The sequence below is a fragment of the Bombyx mandarina genome, chromosome 26 (genome assembly GCF_030267445.1).
Source record: "Bombyx mandarina strain Sakado chromosome 26, ASM3026744v2".
Classification (NCBI taxonomy): domain Eukaryota; kingdom Metazoa; phylum Arthropoda; class Insecta; order Lepidoptera; family Bombycidae; genus Bombyx; species Bombyx mandarina.
In genome coordinates this window covers 6,739,201-6,760,810 of record NC_143232.1, presented here as the reverse complement: position 1 = coordinate 6,760,810, position 21,610 = coordinate 6,739,201, and the positions used below count along the sequence as shown (strand labels likewise).

At 40.1% G+C, this 21,610-nt stretch overlaps 2 protein-coding genes and 1 long non-coding RNA gene across 3 annotated transcripts in view; 2 read left to right on the top strand and 1 right to left on the bottom strand.

Annotated features, from left to right (window-relative positions):
• LOC149499796 (uncharacterized) overlaps positions 1–21,610 on the top strand; it is a 588,308-nt gene that overhangs the window by 138,691 nt on the left and 428,007 nt on the right. The gene's annotated exons all lie outside the window — the stretch shown is intronic.
• Octalpha2R (alpha2-adrenergic-like octopamine receptor) overlaps positions 1–21,610 on the bottom strand; it is a 448,087-nt gene that overhangs the window by 105,246 nt on the left and 321,231 nt on the right. The window lies entirely within an intron of this gene.
• Positions 8,529–9,784, top strand: LOC149499797 (uncharacterized; the record flags this gene model as incomplete). Its single annotated transcript, XM_089738741.1, has 1 exon — positions 8,529–9,784. A coding segment is annotated over one exon (735 nt), but the record flags the coding sequence as incomplete, so codon positions are not given.

Genomic DNA, 21,610 nt, shown 5'->3' with positions numbered 1-21,610 from the left:
CCCGAATAATTAATCTCTTTATACCTCTAATATAACTTAAAATTAATATTTTTGTAATAAGAAACTTCGAACCGAAACGATCTCACATCTTTTATTGATTAGATGTGTGGACGAGCTCACAGCCCACCTGGTATTAAGTAGTTACTGGAGCCCATAGACATCTATAACGTAAATGCGCCACCCACCTTGAGTTCTAAGGTCTCAGTATAGTTATAACGGCTGCCCCACCCTTCAAACCAAAATGGTGGCGTGATACCTACCCGTGCGGACTCACAAAAGTAATTACGCAAATTGTAATTTGCGGGTTTGATTTTTACTACACGGCGTTATTCCTTCACCGTGGAAGTCAATCGTGAACATTTGTTAAGTACGTATTTCATTAAAAAAATTGGTACTAGCCAGTGCGGATTCGAACACCGCCGTTGCATCGCTACATACGAAGGCACCGGACGTCTTATCCTTTAGGCCACTACGAATAATATCAGGTGGACCGTAAATTCATTTACTTGTTAGGTTCAATAAAAATCAACCAATAATAATAAAATATGATATCGTGCTGATGGACCGGATGGAGTCTCGGGTATTTCTGGTGGATATCACCATTCCCTACGACGAGAACCTTGTGCACGCCGATGCAGATAAAAAGACCAAATATCTGGACCTGGCGTACGAGGTGGCTGAAATGTGGAGGGTGGTATCTACAGAAATAATCCCGGTAATTGTATCGGTGAATGGTTTGGTCCCTAAAAGCCTCTCAAAACATCTCGAGAGGCTTGGTCTCAAGAAAAAGTCGGTGGTGGCCCAAATGCAAAAAGGAGTCTTGCTGGACAATGCCCGTATAGTTCGCCGGTTTCTCGCCCAATAGTCCCTAACGCTCCAGCCGATTGTTTCCCACCTCGCCGGAGTGTGTCCTGCCGTCTTCTCAGGCGAGGCAGTGTTTAATACACACAATAATAATAATAAGAAATAAAATTCGCGATCTTCTAACTAATTACAATCAAACTAAAATCAACTGAGGAGTATTAAAGAAAATGTTAACAATCTTAAAATACGTATTTTATAATAAGAACGAAAATAATCTCTCTCAGAATCTTTCGAGTGTGAATTTCAATCGATGACTGTGAAAGAGAAATTTCCTTTTTAATCTCTGCGATGAGTTTTTTTTTTCGGTTTATAATATAAAAACTAGATGATGACCGAGCTTTGCTCTGTTTTTTTTTTGATAACGCCATCTTGTTGTGCCTTTAAAGCGGTTAGTTGCCCTCAATTAAGAAAAAATAGTATTATTATTCGCCAATAGATGTCGGGAGGAGTTGACTATTGAAAACGCGAATAAAACCACATTTTCTGAAAATAAATCGTAGCTAGATCGATTTATCGCCCCCGAAATCCCCTGTATACTAAATTTTATGAAGATCGTTGGAGCCGTTTCCGAGATTCAGATTATATATATATTAATATACAAGAATTGCTCGTTTAAAGGTATAAGAATATAAATACTGAATTTCTTTCTCGTAAATTTTCGACATTGATTCGGTCTAAGAGCTTAATTAATTTAATTTAACTTACACATTTCCTTATCGTAAATTTTCGCCAATGATTCCCTTTAAGAACATTATTAAAAAATAATATATTAGGCGCTTTTCCGCATTCAAGAAAAAGTGGGTTTTGTACTGAATATACGAGAAAATTATGCTTTTAAATTTAGTTTACTGGTGGTAGGATCTCTTGTGAGTCCGCGCGGGTAGGTACCACCGCCTTACCTATTTCTGACGTGAAGCAGTAACGTGTTTCGGTCTGAAGGGTAGGCCAGCCGTTGTAACTATACTGAGATCTTAGAACTTATATCTCAAGGTGGGTGGTGCATTTACGTTGTAGATGTACCTCCTGTAACCACTTAACACCAGGTTGGCTGTGAGCTCGTCCACCCATCTAAGGAATAAAAAAAAAGCTGATCTTCTTTTTACTACGCGTTGTTATTCCGTCATCATGGAAGTGGTTTTTGTAAGCGTAGTAGGCATTGTTTGCTAACCCCAATACGGTTTCATCATAATGAATACAGGACAAATACCAGTTAAATATGAAACAAATTCTTTCAGACATACCTAACAATTCTCAAACATTTTATATGTGACATTAAATTGCACGACCGCCATCTTGCCACAGCTACGAGCGTCTCTAGAGCAGTGTCGCGAGCGTCTGCTCATTAGGAGTTAGCCGTGCAACTTGTAAGATTCTTTGTGACTTGCACGGGTCCTTTATTTTGGTTTTGTGGAAACAAGCATTTTTGTAAACGCTTTATACATAATATTTTCTTAAATAAAATAGTATGCAACACAATACATCATTGCACATAAAAAAACCAAGAAGAAGGGTTCAATTCTGGTGTTAGGACGTCTTAAGAGCACGCACGGGTCGTATCTTGCTTATTTTTGCCGTGAAACATTAATGCGTTTCGGTTCGAAGGGTGGGGCAGTCGTTGTACTGTAAAAACTGAGATCTTAGAACTCATGTCTCAAGGTGTGTGGCGGCATTTACATTGTTGATTCTGGTAAGCACTTAACCCTAGGCGAGCCATTAGGTCGTCTATCCTTCTAAGCAATAAAAAATTCAAAGATTCCTACAATAGCTGACTGACTCGGTGGTCCAGTAGTCAGCATGACTGAATGTTGTGCCGAGGGTCGTGGGTTCGATTCCCACATCGGGCAAACATGATGAACAAGTTTGTTTGCTCTTTATCTGGGCTTTTATTATATATGTGCACCTTCTTTGTCGTATTACTCTTGTCAGAGCGGTCGTCATCGTCATTATCATTGCTGTGGGCAGCTGTTATACGCCTCACAAGTAATCGCCACTTTTATCAGCTTGTGGGGAGTCTGGTACACTCATGCAAACAACCGCCAACTGCTCACTTGACTTGGTCGATGGGCACGGGCAACCTTCCACGTGGTCTGGTGCATATGTATATATTTAAACGTATATAATTATGTTTGTTAGTCTTTGATGCCCATAGCATAGGGAATCCTAAATTGGGACCGTTAGACCGTGCGTGTTTTATTCCCACTTATTATTATTCTTAATTATTATTACCTAAAGCGTTTATAAGGTGACAACGAATGAAAACTACGAATCAAGGTCAGTGAAATAAACTTTTTGACGACAAAATAAATATACTAAACGAACAACTCGATAGGCGTGTAATATTTTATGAGAACTTTTCATGGCAGTGACTAATGGAGGCTCGATCAAACCATGATCAAACAGATAAAGCAGGTGTCAAAACTGACAGTTACTATTTATGTCTTTATGTAATATTGCGTGTCGACTGTCTGCGCACTTTTAACAGTTTGGTGTGAACACGCAGTGCGTTTCCAGAGATCTTTTTTGCCACGTACCATCCGGCTTTGGAATGAGCTCCCCTCCACGGTGTTTCCCGAGCGCTATGACATATTCTTATATGAATATTGAAAACACTAGTGTGCGGACTAGGTTGCTCTTGGTGTTCATAGAGATATTTTTGTCCTTCCATATTTTGTCCAGCTGAGACATGGCATCTTTTGTCATCCCAGTCTGTCTGCGAATTTCCGGTTCACAAGAGCCATTGTTGCTGATGTTGGACTAAACAAAGTTGTCCGTTACTTCTAAATTAAGTGTACCGCTGAGCTCCAGTCTGCCTGTGCGATCAACGATCATGACCTTTGTTTTAGATCTGTTTATTGCGAATCCGAGGACTTTCCTAATGCGCTCCATCCTGGCCAAGAACTTGCCCATCTCGATTTCGCCTACAAGGGCAATAAAAAAAAAGCTTGCTATTAACGCACAGTGCGTTTCCAGAGATCTTTTTTGCCACGTACCATCCGGCTTTAGAATGAGCTCCCCTCCACGGTGTTTCCCGAGCGCTATGACATATCCTTCTTCAAACGAGGCTTGTGGAGAGTACTTAAGGCAGCGGCTTGGCTCTGCCCCTGGCATTGCTGAAGTCCATGGGCGACGGTAACCACTCACCATCAGGTGGGCCGAATGCTCGTCTGCCTACAAGGGCAATAAAAAAATGTTTGTTTGTGTGTGTAACGAAAGCTTTAACCGGCTTCAAAGTATCGGATTAAATTGAAAATTTGCGCGTGCATCAAGCACCAATGACGATGCAATAATTTTATGACTTCGTTCTAATATCCCGTACAGTATTAACATGACAAAAAATAACACTTTTTTATATATTCATATTTAAGTTAAATATTGTCATGGTAATTAAGTTAAAAGTTAAATAAATAAAAAACAAGATGAAATTTATAGTTTTTTATTCTTTTTTGTTGATTGGGTTTGTGAACGAGCTCACGGCTCACGTGGTGTTAAGTTGTTACCGGCGCACATAGGTCTTTATTTAGTTTGCTATTATTTTTTATTTATTTTATGGTTTTATTTGCATACAAGATTTTTTGTGATAGTTGAACATTTGACTTGCCTCAAACGATTTTCATTCACAGATCTGAACATATATCGAATTTATCGCTAAAAAAAAAGTTACGAACTCATTTCTGTACAAAATCAAATGACAATGATCATTTCTCGGATCGTAAATCATATCCTTAGAATCACGCAAACACACAATAAATCATTCCTTAATACATTCACGATGCGTTCGAAGGTGGGCTGGTGACTTATCAGCTGATAAGCTGCCAGGTGCCACCGCTGTCGTTGACAAATTGCTGATGCAACATTAACTCTAGAAAACTTATACGTTCAGTTCGGATGTGGCATTGAGTGCTTAAATAAACAGAAAGAGCTCCGGTAATTTTTAATTCCTTGATTAAGTTGTCATCGTCAATATTACTGGTGGTAGGACTTCTTGTGAGTCCGCGCGGGTAGGTACTACCACCCTTCCTATTTCTGCCGTGAAGCAGTAATGCGTTTCGGTTTGAAGGGCGGGGCCGCCGTTGTACATAGGCGGCACTGAAAATTTCGGGAATTAACGAAGCGACACAACATTATTATTTAAAAATGTATTTATTGCTTTTCGAAGTATTCTCCGCGAAATTTGACACATTTTTCCATACGATGGAACCAATCATTGAAGCAACCATTCCATTCGGAAGTTGGGGTCTCCAAAATGGCCGTTTTGTAGGCGTCCACAGCTTCTTCAGGTGATGAAAATCTCTGTCCACGCAATTTATTCTTTATTTTAGGGAAAGTATAGAAATCATTAGGGCTTAGGTTGGGGCTGTACGGCGGATGGTCTAATAATTCTATGTTTTCTTGCTCTAAAAACTCTTTTGTTCTGTGCGCGTTGTGAGAACTCGCATTGTCGTGATGGAGGATGATGCGGCGGTTGCAGTTCTCTTTACGGAGTTCAGAAACGACCTGTGGCAAACAATTGCTAGCATACCATTCTACATTAACCGTTCTTTGTCACTCAAGAGGAATAGCCGTAACATGGCCGGTTTTGGAGATAAACGTGGCCACCATTTTTTTTGCAAAACTCCGTGAACGAACAATTTTTGTTGGCTTTAACTCATTTTCGAACACCCAAACTCGTGACTGGTTTTTTGTTTCGGGTTCGTACGCGTATATCCAGGATTCGTCACCTGATACAATGTTGTATACAGCATTTGAGGATCCTGCGTGGAATCTTTCGAGAGTTCTGACGCACCAAGTAACACGAGCCGCTTTTTGCTCTTCACAGAGCGAATGCGGTATCTATCGGGAAAACAACTTTTTTACACCTAATTGTTCATGCAAGATTATTTGTATTTGACTCATGCCAATGTCTAAAGCTGCCTGAATTTCGCGGTATGTCACATGTCGATCTTCCTCAATCAGCTTACGCAGAGCATCAACGTTTTCTTGGGTGACTGCAGTTTTTGGACGACCTTGACGGGGATCATCACTGAGCTTGACACGTCCACGTTGAAACTCAGCAAACCAGCAATAAATTGTGGTTTTGGATGGGGCTTCATCACCAAATGCAGAAATTATCCGGTCAACACACTGTTTTTGTGTTAAACCACTTCGAAAGTCATAATAAATCATGGCTCTTGAATTTTCTCGAGTCAATTCAATTTTCTCAACGACTAAACAAGTTTGACAAAACCTCGTGACAAGACCGAGAATCTTTTTTTAAATAAATAAATCGTATTCGATTCTTAAAACCAAGGAGTTTTCAATTAAAAAGATTTTAATATGACAGGAACAGTGGAAATATTCCATTTCCGATACTTTTAGTGCAGCCCTCGTAACTATACTTGAGACCTTATCTCATGGTGGGTGGCGCATTTACGTCGATGTCTATGGGCTCCAGTAACCACTTAACACCAAGTGGGCTGAAAGCTCGTCCACCCATTTAAGCAATAAAAAAAATTAAAATGGGCTCCGGTAATCACTTGACATCAGGTGGGCTGTGAGCTTGTCCACCTAAGCAACAAAAAAATAACATTATCAGCAGAACAAACTAATAGAAATAACAATCGTATTATCATTCTATTTCGAATACACGTGGTAGAGTATCATAAAAAAAAAAAAAAAAAAAACTTCACACACGTCCCTTTTAAATAACGACAGGAGTTGAAACAAAATAAATTGCCACATCTGCGAAATTCACGACTCGCTGACAAATTACCGCATCTGAAATTTGTCTTACACAGTCGTTAGAGGAAGGCGGGACGTTTAAATGATTGCTTCAGCTCTGAGTTACCGGCAGATCTATCTAAAAACATTCGAAAGTAAAGTGAGAAATGTAATGATATTTTATATGTAAAAAGGAGCAGATATGTTTCAAGCGCACGTCAAGTGAAGACTCGAAAACAGGCCAATTGGGACGTTTCGTCTTTAGTCGCGTCTAAACAAATGCAATCTAATATATAAAATTGTCGTGTCACAATGTTCGTTCCCATACTCCTCCGAAACCACTTGACCGATTCTCATGAAATTTTTTATGCATTTTCAGTAAGCCTGAGAATCGGCTACTATCTATTTTTCATGCCCCTAAGTGATTAGGGTTGTCCACCCCTAACATATTTTTTTTATTTGGACTTTTTTTTTTGTTATAACGAGGTATTATGTGATTGAATGAGGTTTTGTTATTTTTATTATATATTCCCTCATCGTTCACAGCACTACATACCTCTTTCACTCATTTACCACATCCTTACACACTTACAATAAGTTAGTTTTTTTTTCTACACTAGAAATTCCCTAGAAATCTTATATATGGCAAAACAATGTTTGCCGGGTCAGCTAGTAATAATATAATAACAAGTGCAATCGTTCCAATCATAGCCATCTTTTTTACTCACGCGCTTATCCCATCTTTTGTACTTTTCATTAATGCTACTTGTCAGCATGTGTGTGCACTATATCGGTAGGTATGTAGATATATATGGCGCGATCAGATCTGAAGAGTCAGTTACTATGAAGATAACATATCTGTTGTATAAAAAATCATTGGAGAAATGTTTATTTTTTTTAGAACATGAATGTAATGAAAGTGTTTCTTCCTGTGAAAACATAAAAAAGATATCCTCACTCGTCTTTTACCTATCCTAACGTCGGTATGATCGTGAAAGCTCAATAAAAGTGCTTGAAAAATAACTGTAGCTCTAAATTATTGCTTTCTTTTAGGTTTTATTTTTTTATTTTTTTTATTGCTTACATGGCTAGACAAGCTCAGAACCCACCTGGTGTTAAGTGGTTACTGGAGCCCATAGACATCTACAACGTAAATGCGCCACCCGCCTTGAGATATAAGTTCTAAGGTCTCAAGTATATTTACAACGGCTACCCCACATTTCAAACCGAAACGCATTACTGATTCACGGCAGAAATAGGTGGGGCGGTGGTACCTACCCGTGCGGGCTCATAAGAAGTCCTACCACCAGCAATTACGCAAATTATAATTTTGCGGGTTTCATTTTTATTACACGATGTTATTCCTTCACCGTGGAAGTCAATCGTGAACATTTGTTAAGTACATATTTCATTACAAAAATTGGTACCCGCCTGCGGGATTCGAACACCGGTACATCGCTACATGCGAATGCACCAGCCGTCTTATCCTTTGGGCCACAACCACAAGTTTCAAAGACAAAGTTTCGCGATTGGTGGCCATATTCATTTCAACTTTACAAATTGAAAATTCTTTGTCTTCCTTCTCTTGCAATATTACAACCTAAATATCTGAGTGTAGCTAGCTCACTAAGCGAGTAGGCTGTAATTTACTGATGATTGGCTCCAGTATGCACATGTCTATGGGCTCCAGTAACCATATAACACCAGGCGGGGTGTGAGATCGTCCACCCATCTAAGTAATAAAAAAATCTTCTGAGCCCGCAAGGGTAGGTACCACCACCCTGGTCGTTGGAACTTCCGCGCTCATTTCGAGAAGTTGGGCCCCCGACTGATGGCGACGGCCGGATCACTGAGTCGGCTCTTGCCAAACGTCGGAGGGCCTGACACGGTGGTGCGCCGCCTCTACGTGGGGGTGGTGCGGTCTATTGCATTATACGGAGCCCCCGTGTGGTGCCGTGCCTTGACTCGCAGAAACGTCGTGGCGCTGTGGCGCCCGCAGCGTGCAATCGCAGTCAGGGCGATTCGTGGATACCGCACCGTCTCCTTCGAGGCGGCGTGCGTTCTCGCCGGGACGCCTCCCTGGGACCTGGAGGCGGAGGCTCGCCGCCGATTATGCGTGGCGTTGTGACCTTCGCGACAGGGGGGAACCACGTCCCGGAGAAGGAGCAATTAGAGCGCGGAGGCTCCAATCTCGGCGGTCTGTGTTGGAGGCGTGGTCTCGCCGCTTGTCGGACCCGTCGGCTGGTCTCCGGACCGTCGAGGCGGTGCGCCCGGTCCTCGCGAAATGGGCGAACCGTGACCAAGGGCGTCTCACCTTCCGGTTGACGCAAATGCTTACCGGCCATGGGTGTTTCGGCCGGTACCTGCATCGCGTCGCCCGGAGGGAACCGACGATGGAGTGTCACCACTGTGACTGCGATGAGGACACGGTCGAGCATACGCTCGCACATTGCCCCGCATGGGTGGAGCAATGCCGTGTCCTTGTCTCGCAAATAGGACCGGACTTGTCGCTGCCGACTGTCGTGGCTACGATGCTCGGCAGCGATGAGTCCTGGAAGGCGATGCTCGACTTCTGCGAGTACACCATCTCGCAGAAGGAGGCGGCGGAACGAGAGAGGGAGAGCTCATCCCTCTCCGCACCTATCCGTCGCCGCCGAGCCGGGGGCCGCAGAAGGTCTTTTGCCCGACTTCGGCCCCTGTAATAGGCGAACTCCCCCCGGTGAAGGTCAAGGGGCGACCTGAGGGGGTGAGGCCGCGCGGCGCGCTACCAGCACTCTAGCGCGCTGCCATGGAGTAAATAGAGCGACCGGTCGACGGTGTATCGCGTCCCGAACCGGCAGGCTGGTTCTGGTTCAGCGGGGTATTCCGGGACACCAGCGGCACCGTCTGGGCGGCCCGACGGGCTGACGTACCGAGACGGCCGACGTTTCAGAGCCTTCGATTCGCCTCGAAGGCTCCGTCGGCTGGGCGTCCTTGGGGTGAGCCGCGCCGTCTGGTTGTAGTGTTGACCGCGGTAACCCCCCTACCTCATCCGGGTTCTGACCTCGGAGGGGATCGGACGTCGGGTGTAAGAGTGCAGGGGAGTCGTTTGGTGGGTGGGCCCTAAAATCCTTGGGCCCGCGGTCTGCTCACAACACCATGCAGATCGTAGAGTCTCACATACCCCGCGCGCCCCTTTTGCGCGGGGACCTCGTAGGAGGTTCGGCCTTTCACCCGAAAAAAAAAAAAAGGTACCACCACCCTGCTTATTACTGCCGCGAAGCAGTAATGCGTTTCGGTTTGAAGGGTGGGGCAGCCATTGTAACTATACTGAGACCTTAGAAGATAAGATGTCTATGGACTCCATTAACCGATTAAAACCGGGTGGGTTGTGAGCTTGTCCACACATCTAAGTAATAAAATAATAATAATAATAGAATCTGTTTTGTTATGAATCAATTATGAAATTACACGTAGTTCTTGTGATTAGTTAATTCTTGGGGCATGTAATGCTCATAATACACTAATGTATTTTGAGACTACGACCTCATTCTCCAACGGTTGTGTTAAGAGCAAGCCTCCAAACAAAAACATCAAGTCGACAGAAGCACAGTCGAAATTCTAATGTGATTTCAGTTGATTAGCGAATTAATTAAATTAAACATTCGTCCGACACTCGCTGTGTGCAATTAACGCCGCCATAACCCGCCGATGTTTATTATTTTGAAGTTTGTTCCCTAATCCTTAAAACGTTAGGGTCGGGTTGCATTGGCGACGAAAATTTTTTGTTTACTTTGTTAGACTTTTTTTTCCTTCTTGAAACGAGGCATGTGGAGAGCACTTAACGGTAGGCAGCGGCTTGGCTCTGCTCCTGGCATTGCTGAAGTCCATGGGCGACAGTAACCACTCAGCATCAGGTGGGCCGTATGTTCGTCTGCCTACAAGGGTAACAAAAAAAATACTTCTGTGTTTACGAGCATCATTCTCCTGCTCTTCTCCCAGTCATCTGGGGTCGGCGTAACATGTTTTCACTTTCCATACTCCTCTATCATATACCATTTCTTCGCTCACATCTTTCTTACACATATCGTTTTTCACGCAATCCATCCATTTCTTCTTAGGTCTACCTTGGGCTCTACATTCGTAGTTAAAACTTTCTTAACAATATTATTGTCATTAAAACTATGTTTGGCATTGGTGAGTGATCACAACACAATCCTTGACACCGATATTTACATTTGTGATGACTAAGAGCTTTAGTAGCCCCTTGAGATGATGAAGTCGTAAATTCTGCTATCAAAGGTATAAGAAGCTTTGAACAGACGTATGCTTCTGTGAGGTTGATCTTGAATATCAGCTGAAAACATGGGGATCTTCAAAATGGATATTGTAAAAAGTGGGATAAAGGTTCACAATTGAATGGGCTCTGATTCTCTGGTATCAGCGTACTGCGATCACCAAATTACTACCACCGCCACCATGTTATGTATGTCTGCCGCGAATTAGTCATGCGTTCGACTTTGAAGGATGGAGAGCCAGCAAAGGACATATAAAATTAATACTTCGGCTTTAGGTCTGAGGTTTGGAGGCCACATTCACGTAACAATGCCCGTTACACTGGCGATAGCTCTTCCCTTGCGAAAACTTGTTTACAAAATAGTTTAACAAAAACTAACAAAATACGCTTTTATAGCAAAATTGACGCTTTTTTTACAATAAAATAATTTTTTCGCACACTATTTTTAATTCAAATTTATTAAAATTTATTTTCTATTTTTAGTTGGATTTTCTAATAAAAGCATATTTTGTTAGTTTTTTTAAATAATTATTTATTTTTAATTTTTTAATTGAATTTCAATTTTTTCAAATTTTTTTTTATATTGAATTGTTATTGGTCCTGAATACGTATACCAAATTTCGAGTTAATCCAACGTTTTGAAGGGGGTCAAAATAATGTTTAAAGATTCCGTTACATACTAACATACAATTCGCCTGAAGCTAATAAAAGCGTATTAAAAATCGCTACCTCTCATCACTGTGTCACTTTGCCCGTTGTCTCGCAACCGTTGGAGCAGTTCTCGACTTAGCTTAATGAGTCAAGTTGAATGCTTCCGAACTTTTACGTGAACTTTCGCTTTGTTCGCGCATTGATTTGGTTAAGAATTGCTGGTCACATGTGTTGTTGAGAAAGCTAGAAATGACAAAATATCCCAATTCTACCGACCAATGCACAGGATCACTTTCAAGGGTGTCTATTATCTTTAAATGTATATTTAAATGTATATAAGTATGTATTATATTATATTATTATTGACCAGAATCGCAAAGAATATCTGCTTGTAACGATAGTTGTAATAAGTGAATATGGCTGGAATGCTCTAAAGCATGATGTGGTTAGTAACCGCTTCAGGTAAGTCGTGTTCGGCGGTTAATTTCTACTACTTCCGACAAAAAGATGATCTGATATGAAGCGGTTACAGAAGGACATTGATATCAGAACGCCCCCGATATCATACCACCGCCATTCAGTCATCTACCTACTAAGACAGTCAATTATAATTGAAATGGTTTTTAATTGCGTAGATGGGTGGACAAGCTCACAGTCCTAAACTGAGACCTTAGAATCTCAAGCTGGGTGGCGCATTTACGTCGTGGATGTCGATAGGCTCCAGTGACAGCTTAACACCAGGCGGGCTGTGAGCTCATCCACCCATAAAAACCCACCTGATGTTAAGTGGCTACCGGAACCCATAGACATCTACAACGTAAATGCCGCCACCCACCTTATGGTATGAGTTCTAAGGTCTCAGTATAGTTTCATATAGTGTCATATATAGTGTTTCATAATATATTCATAGTATTTTCATATACATATTATATAGTTTAGTATAGTATGATTTATATTGTACTTTTGGAACTGGAAAACATGTTTGGAGGCGGAAATGGTGGTACCATTGTCCAACTTATGCCAAAAAGCAATCATGAGTTTTTTGATACATTATAATTATATATTTGCCACAACGACACGATGTGCGTTAAAACTTCAATCAACGGTAGTAAAGAAAAGAATAGCTTTTTTATTTTCTTATTGCTTAGATGGGTGGACGGGCCCACGGCTTATCTGTTAAGTGTTAAGTGGTTACCAGAGCCCATCGACATCTACAACCTAAAAGCCGCCATCCACCTTGAGATATAAGTTCTAAGATCTCAAGTATAGTTACAACGGCTGCCTCACCCTTCGAACTGAAACGCACTACTGCTTCACGGCAGAAATAGGCAGGGCGGTGGTACCTAGCCATTGCGGATTCACAACCTCCTACCATCAGTAATCACGCAAATTATATATATTTTTGCGAGTTTTATTTTTATTACACGATGCTATTCCTTCACCGTGGATATAAATCATGAACAATTTTCAAGAACGTATTTCATTAGAAAAATTCGATTCGAACACCGTTGCATCGCTAGATACGAATGCACCGGACGTCTTATCCTTTAGACCACGATGACTTCTCGAAATCATAATTCTACAGATATACCATTCACCGATTTGCATTTTACCCCATTAAAGTTAGTACATAGGTGCTATTGTACACATCTAGAATGTTCCCGGGGTATTGGACAGTCAATATTTGTCCACGATAGCATTCGATTGGTATGCAAATAGTAACTGAGCCTCAGTTGAATTCAGATATGTCTGCGTTCTGATCTAGATGTTAATCTAGTTTTGATGTTTTACAGATATGACTTACTGATTTTTAAACATTTTTAATTTCACAATCTAAACTGAATTATTTTCACTGCCAGCATCAAACCGCGATACAATATAAAGTCTAGGGGATCAAGTAATGTATGATGATCAAGATAATGTATTTTGATATCATAGATATAAAAATTTTAAATATGATTTTTAAATATGATAACTATAAAAGTTAGTAAGACGTTACCGTAGGTTTAGAATGCAGAACTTCTCTTGGTCTCTAACTAAAAAGTACTTTGAGCAAAATTGTATTAGATTTTCATAATGTTGTTAATGTTAATTTACTAAGCTACATACTAACTAAAGACAAAATTAATTTTTAAAGTAGACTAAATCTAGATAGAAAGAAAAATGTACAAGATGGATATACTAGCTCCCGATTTGCCTGGTTTTAAATGATTACTAAAGTCGCGTAGACCATACAATGCGAGTGCAAAGCCTATTGTTCAAAAATCAAACGTATTGGTACGCGCTGGGGTTCGGGAATAAAAATAAAAGATATCTACCGAACTACAAGTCAACACTGCATTAGCACTTACAACACTTAAAACACTTCACAAACTCTCAATTCGCTTATTCCGCTTCGCTTCAGGTAATCCGTTCGCTGTTTCGCTTCGAGTAGTTCCGATTACTCACTGACTGCGTGCCATTTCTGCAACGCTTTTATAGCCGATACCACATCCCTAGAATTATCGAGAATATTCCACACAAGTCGAGTATTGTGTTTCCGCTATCTGACAATAGATGGCGTTGTACTTCTCGAGCGTTCTAGGTGCTACTAGATTCTTCGACATTCGTTCGATTATTCGGCGATAGATAGCGTTACTCTTGCGTCGTGAACAATAAGATAAACGAAAATAACAATAATTAAATTAGGTCATTATCAGAAGAGCTTTTGTTTGGTTTAAGTCTTAAACTCAAATGTTTTTATTTTTAGCTCAGCCTAAGAATACACTATATACATACATACCTAAGAAAATCTCAAACACATTTTGGACTGTGGATGGATTATGTGTAAGACATCGGGTGATGTATTGACGTAAATGAATCCGCATGATTCATTGATTTTTATGAAATAGCTAGCTGACCCGGCAGAATTTGTAGTGCCTCAATCGATAAATAAAAGACCTAACTTTTGTATAAAATAAACTTAAAACAAACAAAAGGAGTGCGTCCGACGGGGACACATCAAAGGAAAAACAAAATTGTTATTTTTATTGAATTCCGAGCATTTTCATATTTGTCTTTACCTTTTAAACCTTTTTTTTAAGACTTTTCCTTCCACAAATAATTCAAGATCAAAATTAGCCAAATCGGTCCAACCGTTCTCGAGTTTTAGCGGGACTAACGAACAGCAATATATTTTTTTAAATATAGATAGATATTATGGACGTCATTAGAGAAATTATTACCAGCCTAATAGATTAGAAAACCTGCACAGTTGCATCGCTCGATACGCATACACTGGACGTCTTTTGTTTTAGCTACGACCACTACAAAACTAGACACGAAACAATTTTACTGTTGCAGTCCTTTTTTCCTGTTGCATTCCTGGATGCAGGCAGCGCAGGACCGGTCTTTGTGGCGAGGCTTGGGGGAGGCCTATGTCCAGCAGTGGACGTCCATGGGCTGATAGAATAGAGAATAGAAAAATCAATCTCGGCCCTGATTTGATCACAGAATAAAGTGCAATGGAATTCTTTTTATAAAAAACAAATAGCTATCGCTTCTGAATTGTGCCACACCAGCCTCACTGGCTGCATCTCAGCCATCATCCTCAAGTATTTGAGTTAAGCTAACTACGGTGCTAGTGTTAGGCAAAGCTATACTAATAAAGAATTAAAATTAGGGATGTCTACATATTGTTCGATAAAATTATTATAACTAGAGGTCCCGCAGTAGTCGAAATTTGACTATAATTAATTGGAATTGTAAGTTTGTACACTATTATGATTGTATTTTATACTTCTATAATCACAAATTTCGCCAAGACTACACTATAAAAAATATTAACAAAGACAAACAATATTTAATCTATTCTCAATTTTACCACAGACGTCAAGAACAAAAGTTTGACAATAAATAGTATGCATGCGTGTGTGCGTCAAATACATGGTATGTAGTGTGTGTAATGTTTTCTTTATTGATTTAATGTATCATTTATGCTTTATTTTTAAAAAATATTAGCGTTGTGCACTTCTCTATATTCTCTATAAGTGTGGAAAATTTCATACTCCTCCGTCCGCGTAATTTTCGCAAAAAGGGATACAAAGTTTTTGCTTCACGTATTAATATATAGATTAAAAAAAATAAACTAGTGATTTAATAAAATACGAAATTTGCAGTATTTATTTCGAAATAGTCTTTAAAATCTTAGCTTAAGGTGTGTTGGTAGGTGAAAGTCACACTTTGGGCATGTGAGCTTTTCGCTCGTGGCCACGTCTCGTCAGCGCTTAAAGCCTTTAGCTGATGCAGAAGTGTGTATTTATCTTAAATGGTAGTCATGTTGGTTCGTCATTGATGCACGTGACTAGGAGATGTATGGAAATGGTAGTGCAAGGTAGAGGGGAAAGAGGTCGACTGAAGAAAACATGTATGGAATGTGTGAATGACGATATGAGAAGGAGAGGAGTGCGTATTGAGATGACGACTGATAGAAGAGAATGGAATAGAAAAATTCGCTGTACAGACCCCACCTAGTGGGATAAGGTGGAGACAAAGAAGAAAAAAATTTGGTCCATCATTGCATTACATTCACACCGGAAGACGCAGCATGGTTAGGTCTCGCATAAGGCGGACCACTAGCTGCTGAAAGTCGCGGTAATTCGCTAACCGTGACCAGTGCAGACTGGGTCATTATGGCAAGTCTTGGGAGAGCCCAGTAGTGGGCAGCAAATAATGTTGTACCAGCCTTGGATAACTATATCGTAATCAAGATAATAATATCATAATCTTAGTTGAGAAGGGCTACTTTGTTTGTAACATCTTTGAATGTAAGAATAATATCTTTGTTGATTTTATTTTATTTTCTCGGATAAATAAATGAATTATTATTATATTTTTGAGATATCAAACCAATTACTAAACGCATTTGACACCTGTAATTCTAAAATGTAGCTATCTCGCTCTTTACTCAAGTCCTTCTTGTCTTTTTCCTAAGTGTTCGGTGAAGTGCGCGCTCATATTAAATCATACTTATTAGTTAATTAAGTGTTTTAATCCATATATAAAAATATTATTGATATTATGACGAATTGCTATCAGAATCCAGCCTATTTTTCAGCCAGAACGTAACCACTCACCATCAGGTGGGCCGTATGCTCGTCTGCCTACACAAGGGCAATAAAAAAAGTTATTGATTGCCACAATTTATTATTATTTATTTATTTTGAGAAGTCGTTGTGGCCTAAAGGATAAGACGTCCGGTGCATTCGTATGTAGCGATGCACCGGTGTTCGAATCCCGCAGGCGGGTACCAATTTTTCTAATGAAATACGTACTCAACAAATGTTCACGATTGACTTCCACGGTGAAGGAATAACATCGTGTAATAAAAATCAAACCCGCAAAATTATAATTTGCGTAATCACTGGTGGTAGAACCTCTTGGGAGTCCGCACGGGTAGGTACCACCACCCCGCCTATTTCCGCCGTGAAGCAGTAATGCGTTTCGGTTCGAAGGGTGGGGTAGCCGTTGTAACTATACTGAGATCTTAGAACTTATATCTCGAGGTGGGTGGCGCATTTACGTTGTAGATGTCTATGGGCTCCAGTAACCACTTAACACCAGGTGGGCTGTGAGCTCGCCCATTCATCTAAGCAATAAAAAATAAAAAAAAAAATATTATTTCTATTTAGAATACAATAGTTGGATTTCAAAACTCTAATATCATATTATTTCATCTCGTGAAAATGTTGAAAACTTTTTTAGATATTAAACGATAAATGAAGACAGTATAATCATACTTAATTAAAAAAACCGAGTCTAACCAATTAGTCCCTACAGATGCGGTTTGCATTGGAGCACAAAATACCACGTAAACACTAGCCAATCTCTATAATTTATATAAAAACGAATTGCTGTTCGTTAGTTTCGCTAAAACTCAAGAACGGCTGGACCGATTTGGCTAATTTTGGTCTTGAATTATCTGTGGAAGTCCAGAGAAGGTTTAAAAGGTAAATAAATATGAAAATGCTTGGAATTAAATAAAAATAACAATTTTGTTTTTTCTTTGATATGTCCTCCGTCGGACGGATTCGTTTTGTTTGTTTTAAGTTTATTTTATACAAAAGTTTAGGTCTTTTATTTATCGATTGAGGCACTACGAAGTCTGCCGCGTCAGCTAGTAATATATAATTTCACAAAACTTTAATTCAGCATAAACACTATACGGATTGTTACTTTAAAACATTCAATGTGAACACAAGCTTATGAATTCCGAAACAATTCTAGGAACATGAAACTGCTTTAACTATGCTTTTAAGCATTCCGAGTTTCGACAAACACGCCCCTACTCAATGCCCGGGGTTAACTTGGAGCTTTTCACTTAAGCTCCGGTCTCGTGGAAACGCAAATGCATTCATTAGGTACGAAAATAATTTTGTGTGATTATCGTATCCTTTCGATCTGGTTGAAGGATTGGACAACCGATATTGCAATACCATTTATTTACTGGCGGTAGGTCGTCTTGTGAGCCCGCACGGGTAGGTACCACCACCCTGCCTTTTCCTAAAGAGAAGCAGTAATGCGTTTCGGTTCGAAGAGTACGGCAGCCATTGTAGTGTAAAACCGAGACTTAGGACTGATGTCTCAAGATGGCGGTGTTTTCGTGGTTGATACCCATCGGTTCTGTTAACCACTTAACATTAAGTGGGCCGTGAGTTCGTCTATCTATTTAAGCAATAAAAAATTCCATAACAGTAGTTACTTAGCATCAGATGAGCCGTCTTCTCTACCTTTCTAGTTTAATAGAAACTAGCGACCCGCCCTCGCTTCGCTTCGGAAACATTACATTTTATTATTGATAGCTGAGTCCCGTGATGTTACCTGCGGTTATTGTCGTAACGCGGGTGACGCCTCGGGGCGCAGCTAGCCTAAAAAAAGTAGCCTAAGTTATTCCTTATATCATCAGCTACCTATCTGTGAAAGTCTCGTCAAAATCGGTCCAGCTGTTCCAGAGATTACCCGGAACAAACAGACAGACAGACAGACAAAAATTGTAATTTTTTTTATTTTGGTGTATGTATCGTATATATATTCACATGCATGTAATAAAAAGCGTTTATTTTAATATTGCAAACAGACACTCCAATTTTATTTATATGTGTATAGATAATCGAATTGGATTTGTAATTTTGTTTGCAGATTAAATTAGCAACAATACGCACGGTTTCGAAGATGCAGCTTGACATGAAGCATTTTCCGAATCGTTTTAAACTTTCGCGGCTATTCACATTAAGCACACCCTTACTTAATTGGTTCTCCAAGCGCCATGATCGCGGGTCGACTGAATGTGGTAAGAACTAATCAAGCGTAGCGTGTGTAATGAACCAAACTGTTGCATTCTTCTTAGTGTCTTAATTGCTTCTATTACTTCAACCAATGTAGAGTATATAACTAGAAGTGGCCTGTGAAGGTTTTTTTTCTACTTAATGCGAGACATACTTAGTTTCAGATCAAATTGAAAAAACTATGAGCTGATTGTCAATATGAATTTTATTTTTTTCTATTGCTTAGATGGGTGGACGAGCTCACAGCCCACCTGGTGTTAACTGGTTACCGGAGCCCATAGACATCTACAACGTAAATGCGCCACCCACCTTGAGATATAAGTTCTAAGGTCTCAGTATAGTTACAACAGCTGCCCCACCCTTCAAACCGAAACGCATTACTGTTTCACGGCAGAAATAGGCGGGGCGGTGGCACCTACCCGTGCGGACTCACAAGAGGTCCTACCACCAGTAATTACGCAAATTATAATTTTGCGGGTTTGATTTTTATTGCACGATGTTATTCCTTCACCGTGGAAGTCAATCGTGAACATTTGTTAAGTATGTATTGAAAGTTTTTAGACCGAAGTTCCTTATGGGACGATGCGGGGGAGTACCTAACCTAACCTAACCGTGAAAAAACGTCCGTAACGTAAGATTTTTATTAGTAATGCACGCAGTGTACGACTTAACTTTGTAATAGCGTACAAAAAAGAACATATTCTTATTATATATTTTTTATATAATATATAATATTAAATAATAAGAATAATAGAATAGAAGATATAATATAATAGATAGAGAATATAATATTAAATAGAATAATAATATTCTTTATACCTCGAATAGAACTTAAAATTAATATTTTTATAATAAGGAACTTCGTTCCTATCCGATGTCCCACGACACCACACATAATTTTTTTCTACATAATGCGAGACATACCTAGTTTCAGATCAAACTGAAAACATGTGAGCTGATTATCAATTTGAAATGTATTTTTACCAACAGCTCCCAACGCGAGTACCGCAAAGAACTGGTGGAAGGAACTCTGCGGGGTTGACGATGCTGTAAGACTGGTGGGATGGAAGCGTACCGGCTCCCAACACGCCTCACTACCAGTGCTCAAGATTGTAATCAGAAGAACCAGTCGAAGGAAGCACTAGTAGTATTTTTTGTTGCGCTCTATAAGACAATGGGCTGACGACCCATATGGCTTTAAATAACTTACTGGTGGTTAAGTCTTGTAAGTCTGTACAAGTAGGTACCACCGCCCCGCCTATTTTTGCTGCGTACCGTGACGTGACTCGAGGTGGGTACCAAAATTCGAGTTGTGATGCATATGGAGTATCTGAACTCAGTCGCAGTACTACGTAAACTACTTGCCTACCCAGGTGAGCTCACGGAGCTCTAGCTTAGTGTTAGAAACCTCATCAAATTAGCGCCCCGTAAGCTCACTTCCTCGTTCGGCGAGTCTATGATCCCTCGAATTCACTAGAATAGATAGAAAAAAAAAACTACTAAGGCAGTCGTTGTAGCTATACTGAAACCTTAGAACTCATATCTCAAGGTAGTTGACGGCTTTTACGTTGTAAATGTGTATGGGCTCCGGTAGCTACTTAATATCAGGTGGACTGTGAGCTCGTCCACCCATCTAAGCAATAAATATAAAATAAATAGAAAAAGCTTCCGTATAGTCAGAGCTCGCAACTTATCATAAGCTTTGTGTTAAGGATCTCTAAATCCCCCTCAAAACAAGTTTTTATTCTCGCCCACCATCGAGCTTCACTTCATCGAGCGATCGCAAACGCAAATATATCTTTAACGATTACATTATCTACTGTACTCATATTGCACTTCATGATTATTTGTTCTTCAGTTTTTATCTTGTAATAAACCTGTAAATACGAGCCAAATCGTTTCATTGAAGAGAACAACAAGACATCCAGCACGGAACACTTTGCAATAAGCTTCATTCGTTGTTAACTTAGCGGTCAATGCGTTTTGCGATCCCAATTTATGAGTCAGCGCTTTCAAGTCACTCCGGCACACAACCAACAAATATTACTACTAAATTACTGGCTGCTTTTACATTTTTTAGTACGCGTTTTCGGGAAGTCAAAATAAATAACACTGCACGTTTCACGTCATAATTCACAGTCAGGGGCGCGAAACCTTTTTGTGAATTTATTAAAAGTCAAAGCCGCTACGCTCTTTATGGTAATGCCTGACGCGTGTTGTTTACGCCTGTCTGTACATAATAGTTAATGGATTATCTCTGCCATCAGAAGCTCGCTAATGGAAACTGACACTATTGCACCAAACGTGTCTATAATAGCTGACAGCTAACTAAATGCACTCCTAAACATATCTTTCAACGCAATTTAAGTTGGCATCTTGCACTTGTAACGTATTTATTTGTATGTATTTTTAAGCTATTGTATAGCTTTTCTCGCGAGCCTTGAGCGCGGCGACCGAATCATGAAATTCCGTAACGAAAAAAACTTTACACCCCTCACCCCGCCTACCATGTAACTCGCGTTCAACACATTCACACGTTGCGCTTGTGTAGTGTTTGTGAATAAGCGCGTGGCGTGACGTCACACTACATGCGCATCAGGAAAAGTCTGCCCATCTCTCTCTCGCGCGGTCTAGCTTATGAGTGTGTAGGGGATAGTTAATGTTTTGCTTTTATTAATGTTTAATATAGCGTGGTCTTGTTTTATTATTGTTTTAATATTAAATTATCATTGTCTAATTATAATTGCATAAGTTGATAAAAAATGCTATGCAATAGCTTTACCGCGCCAGTTCCCGAGTG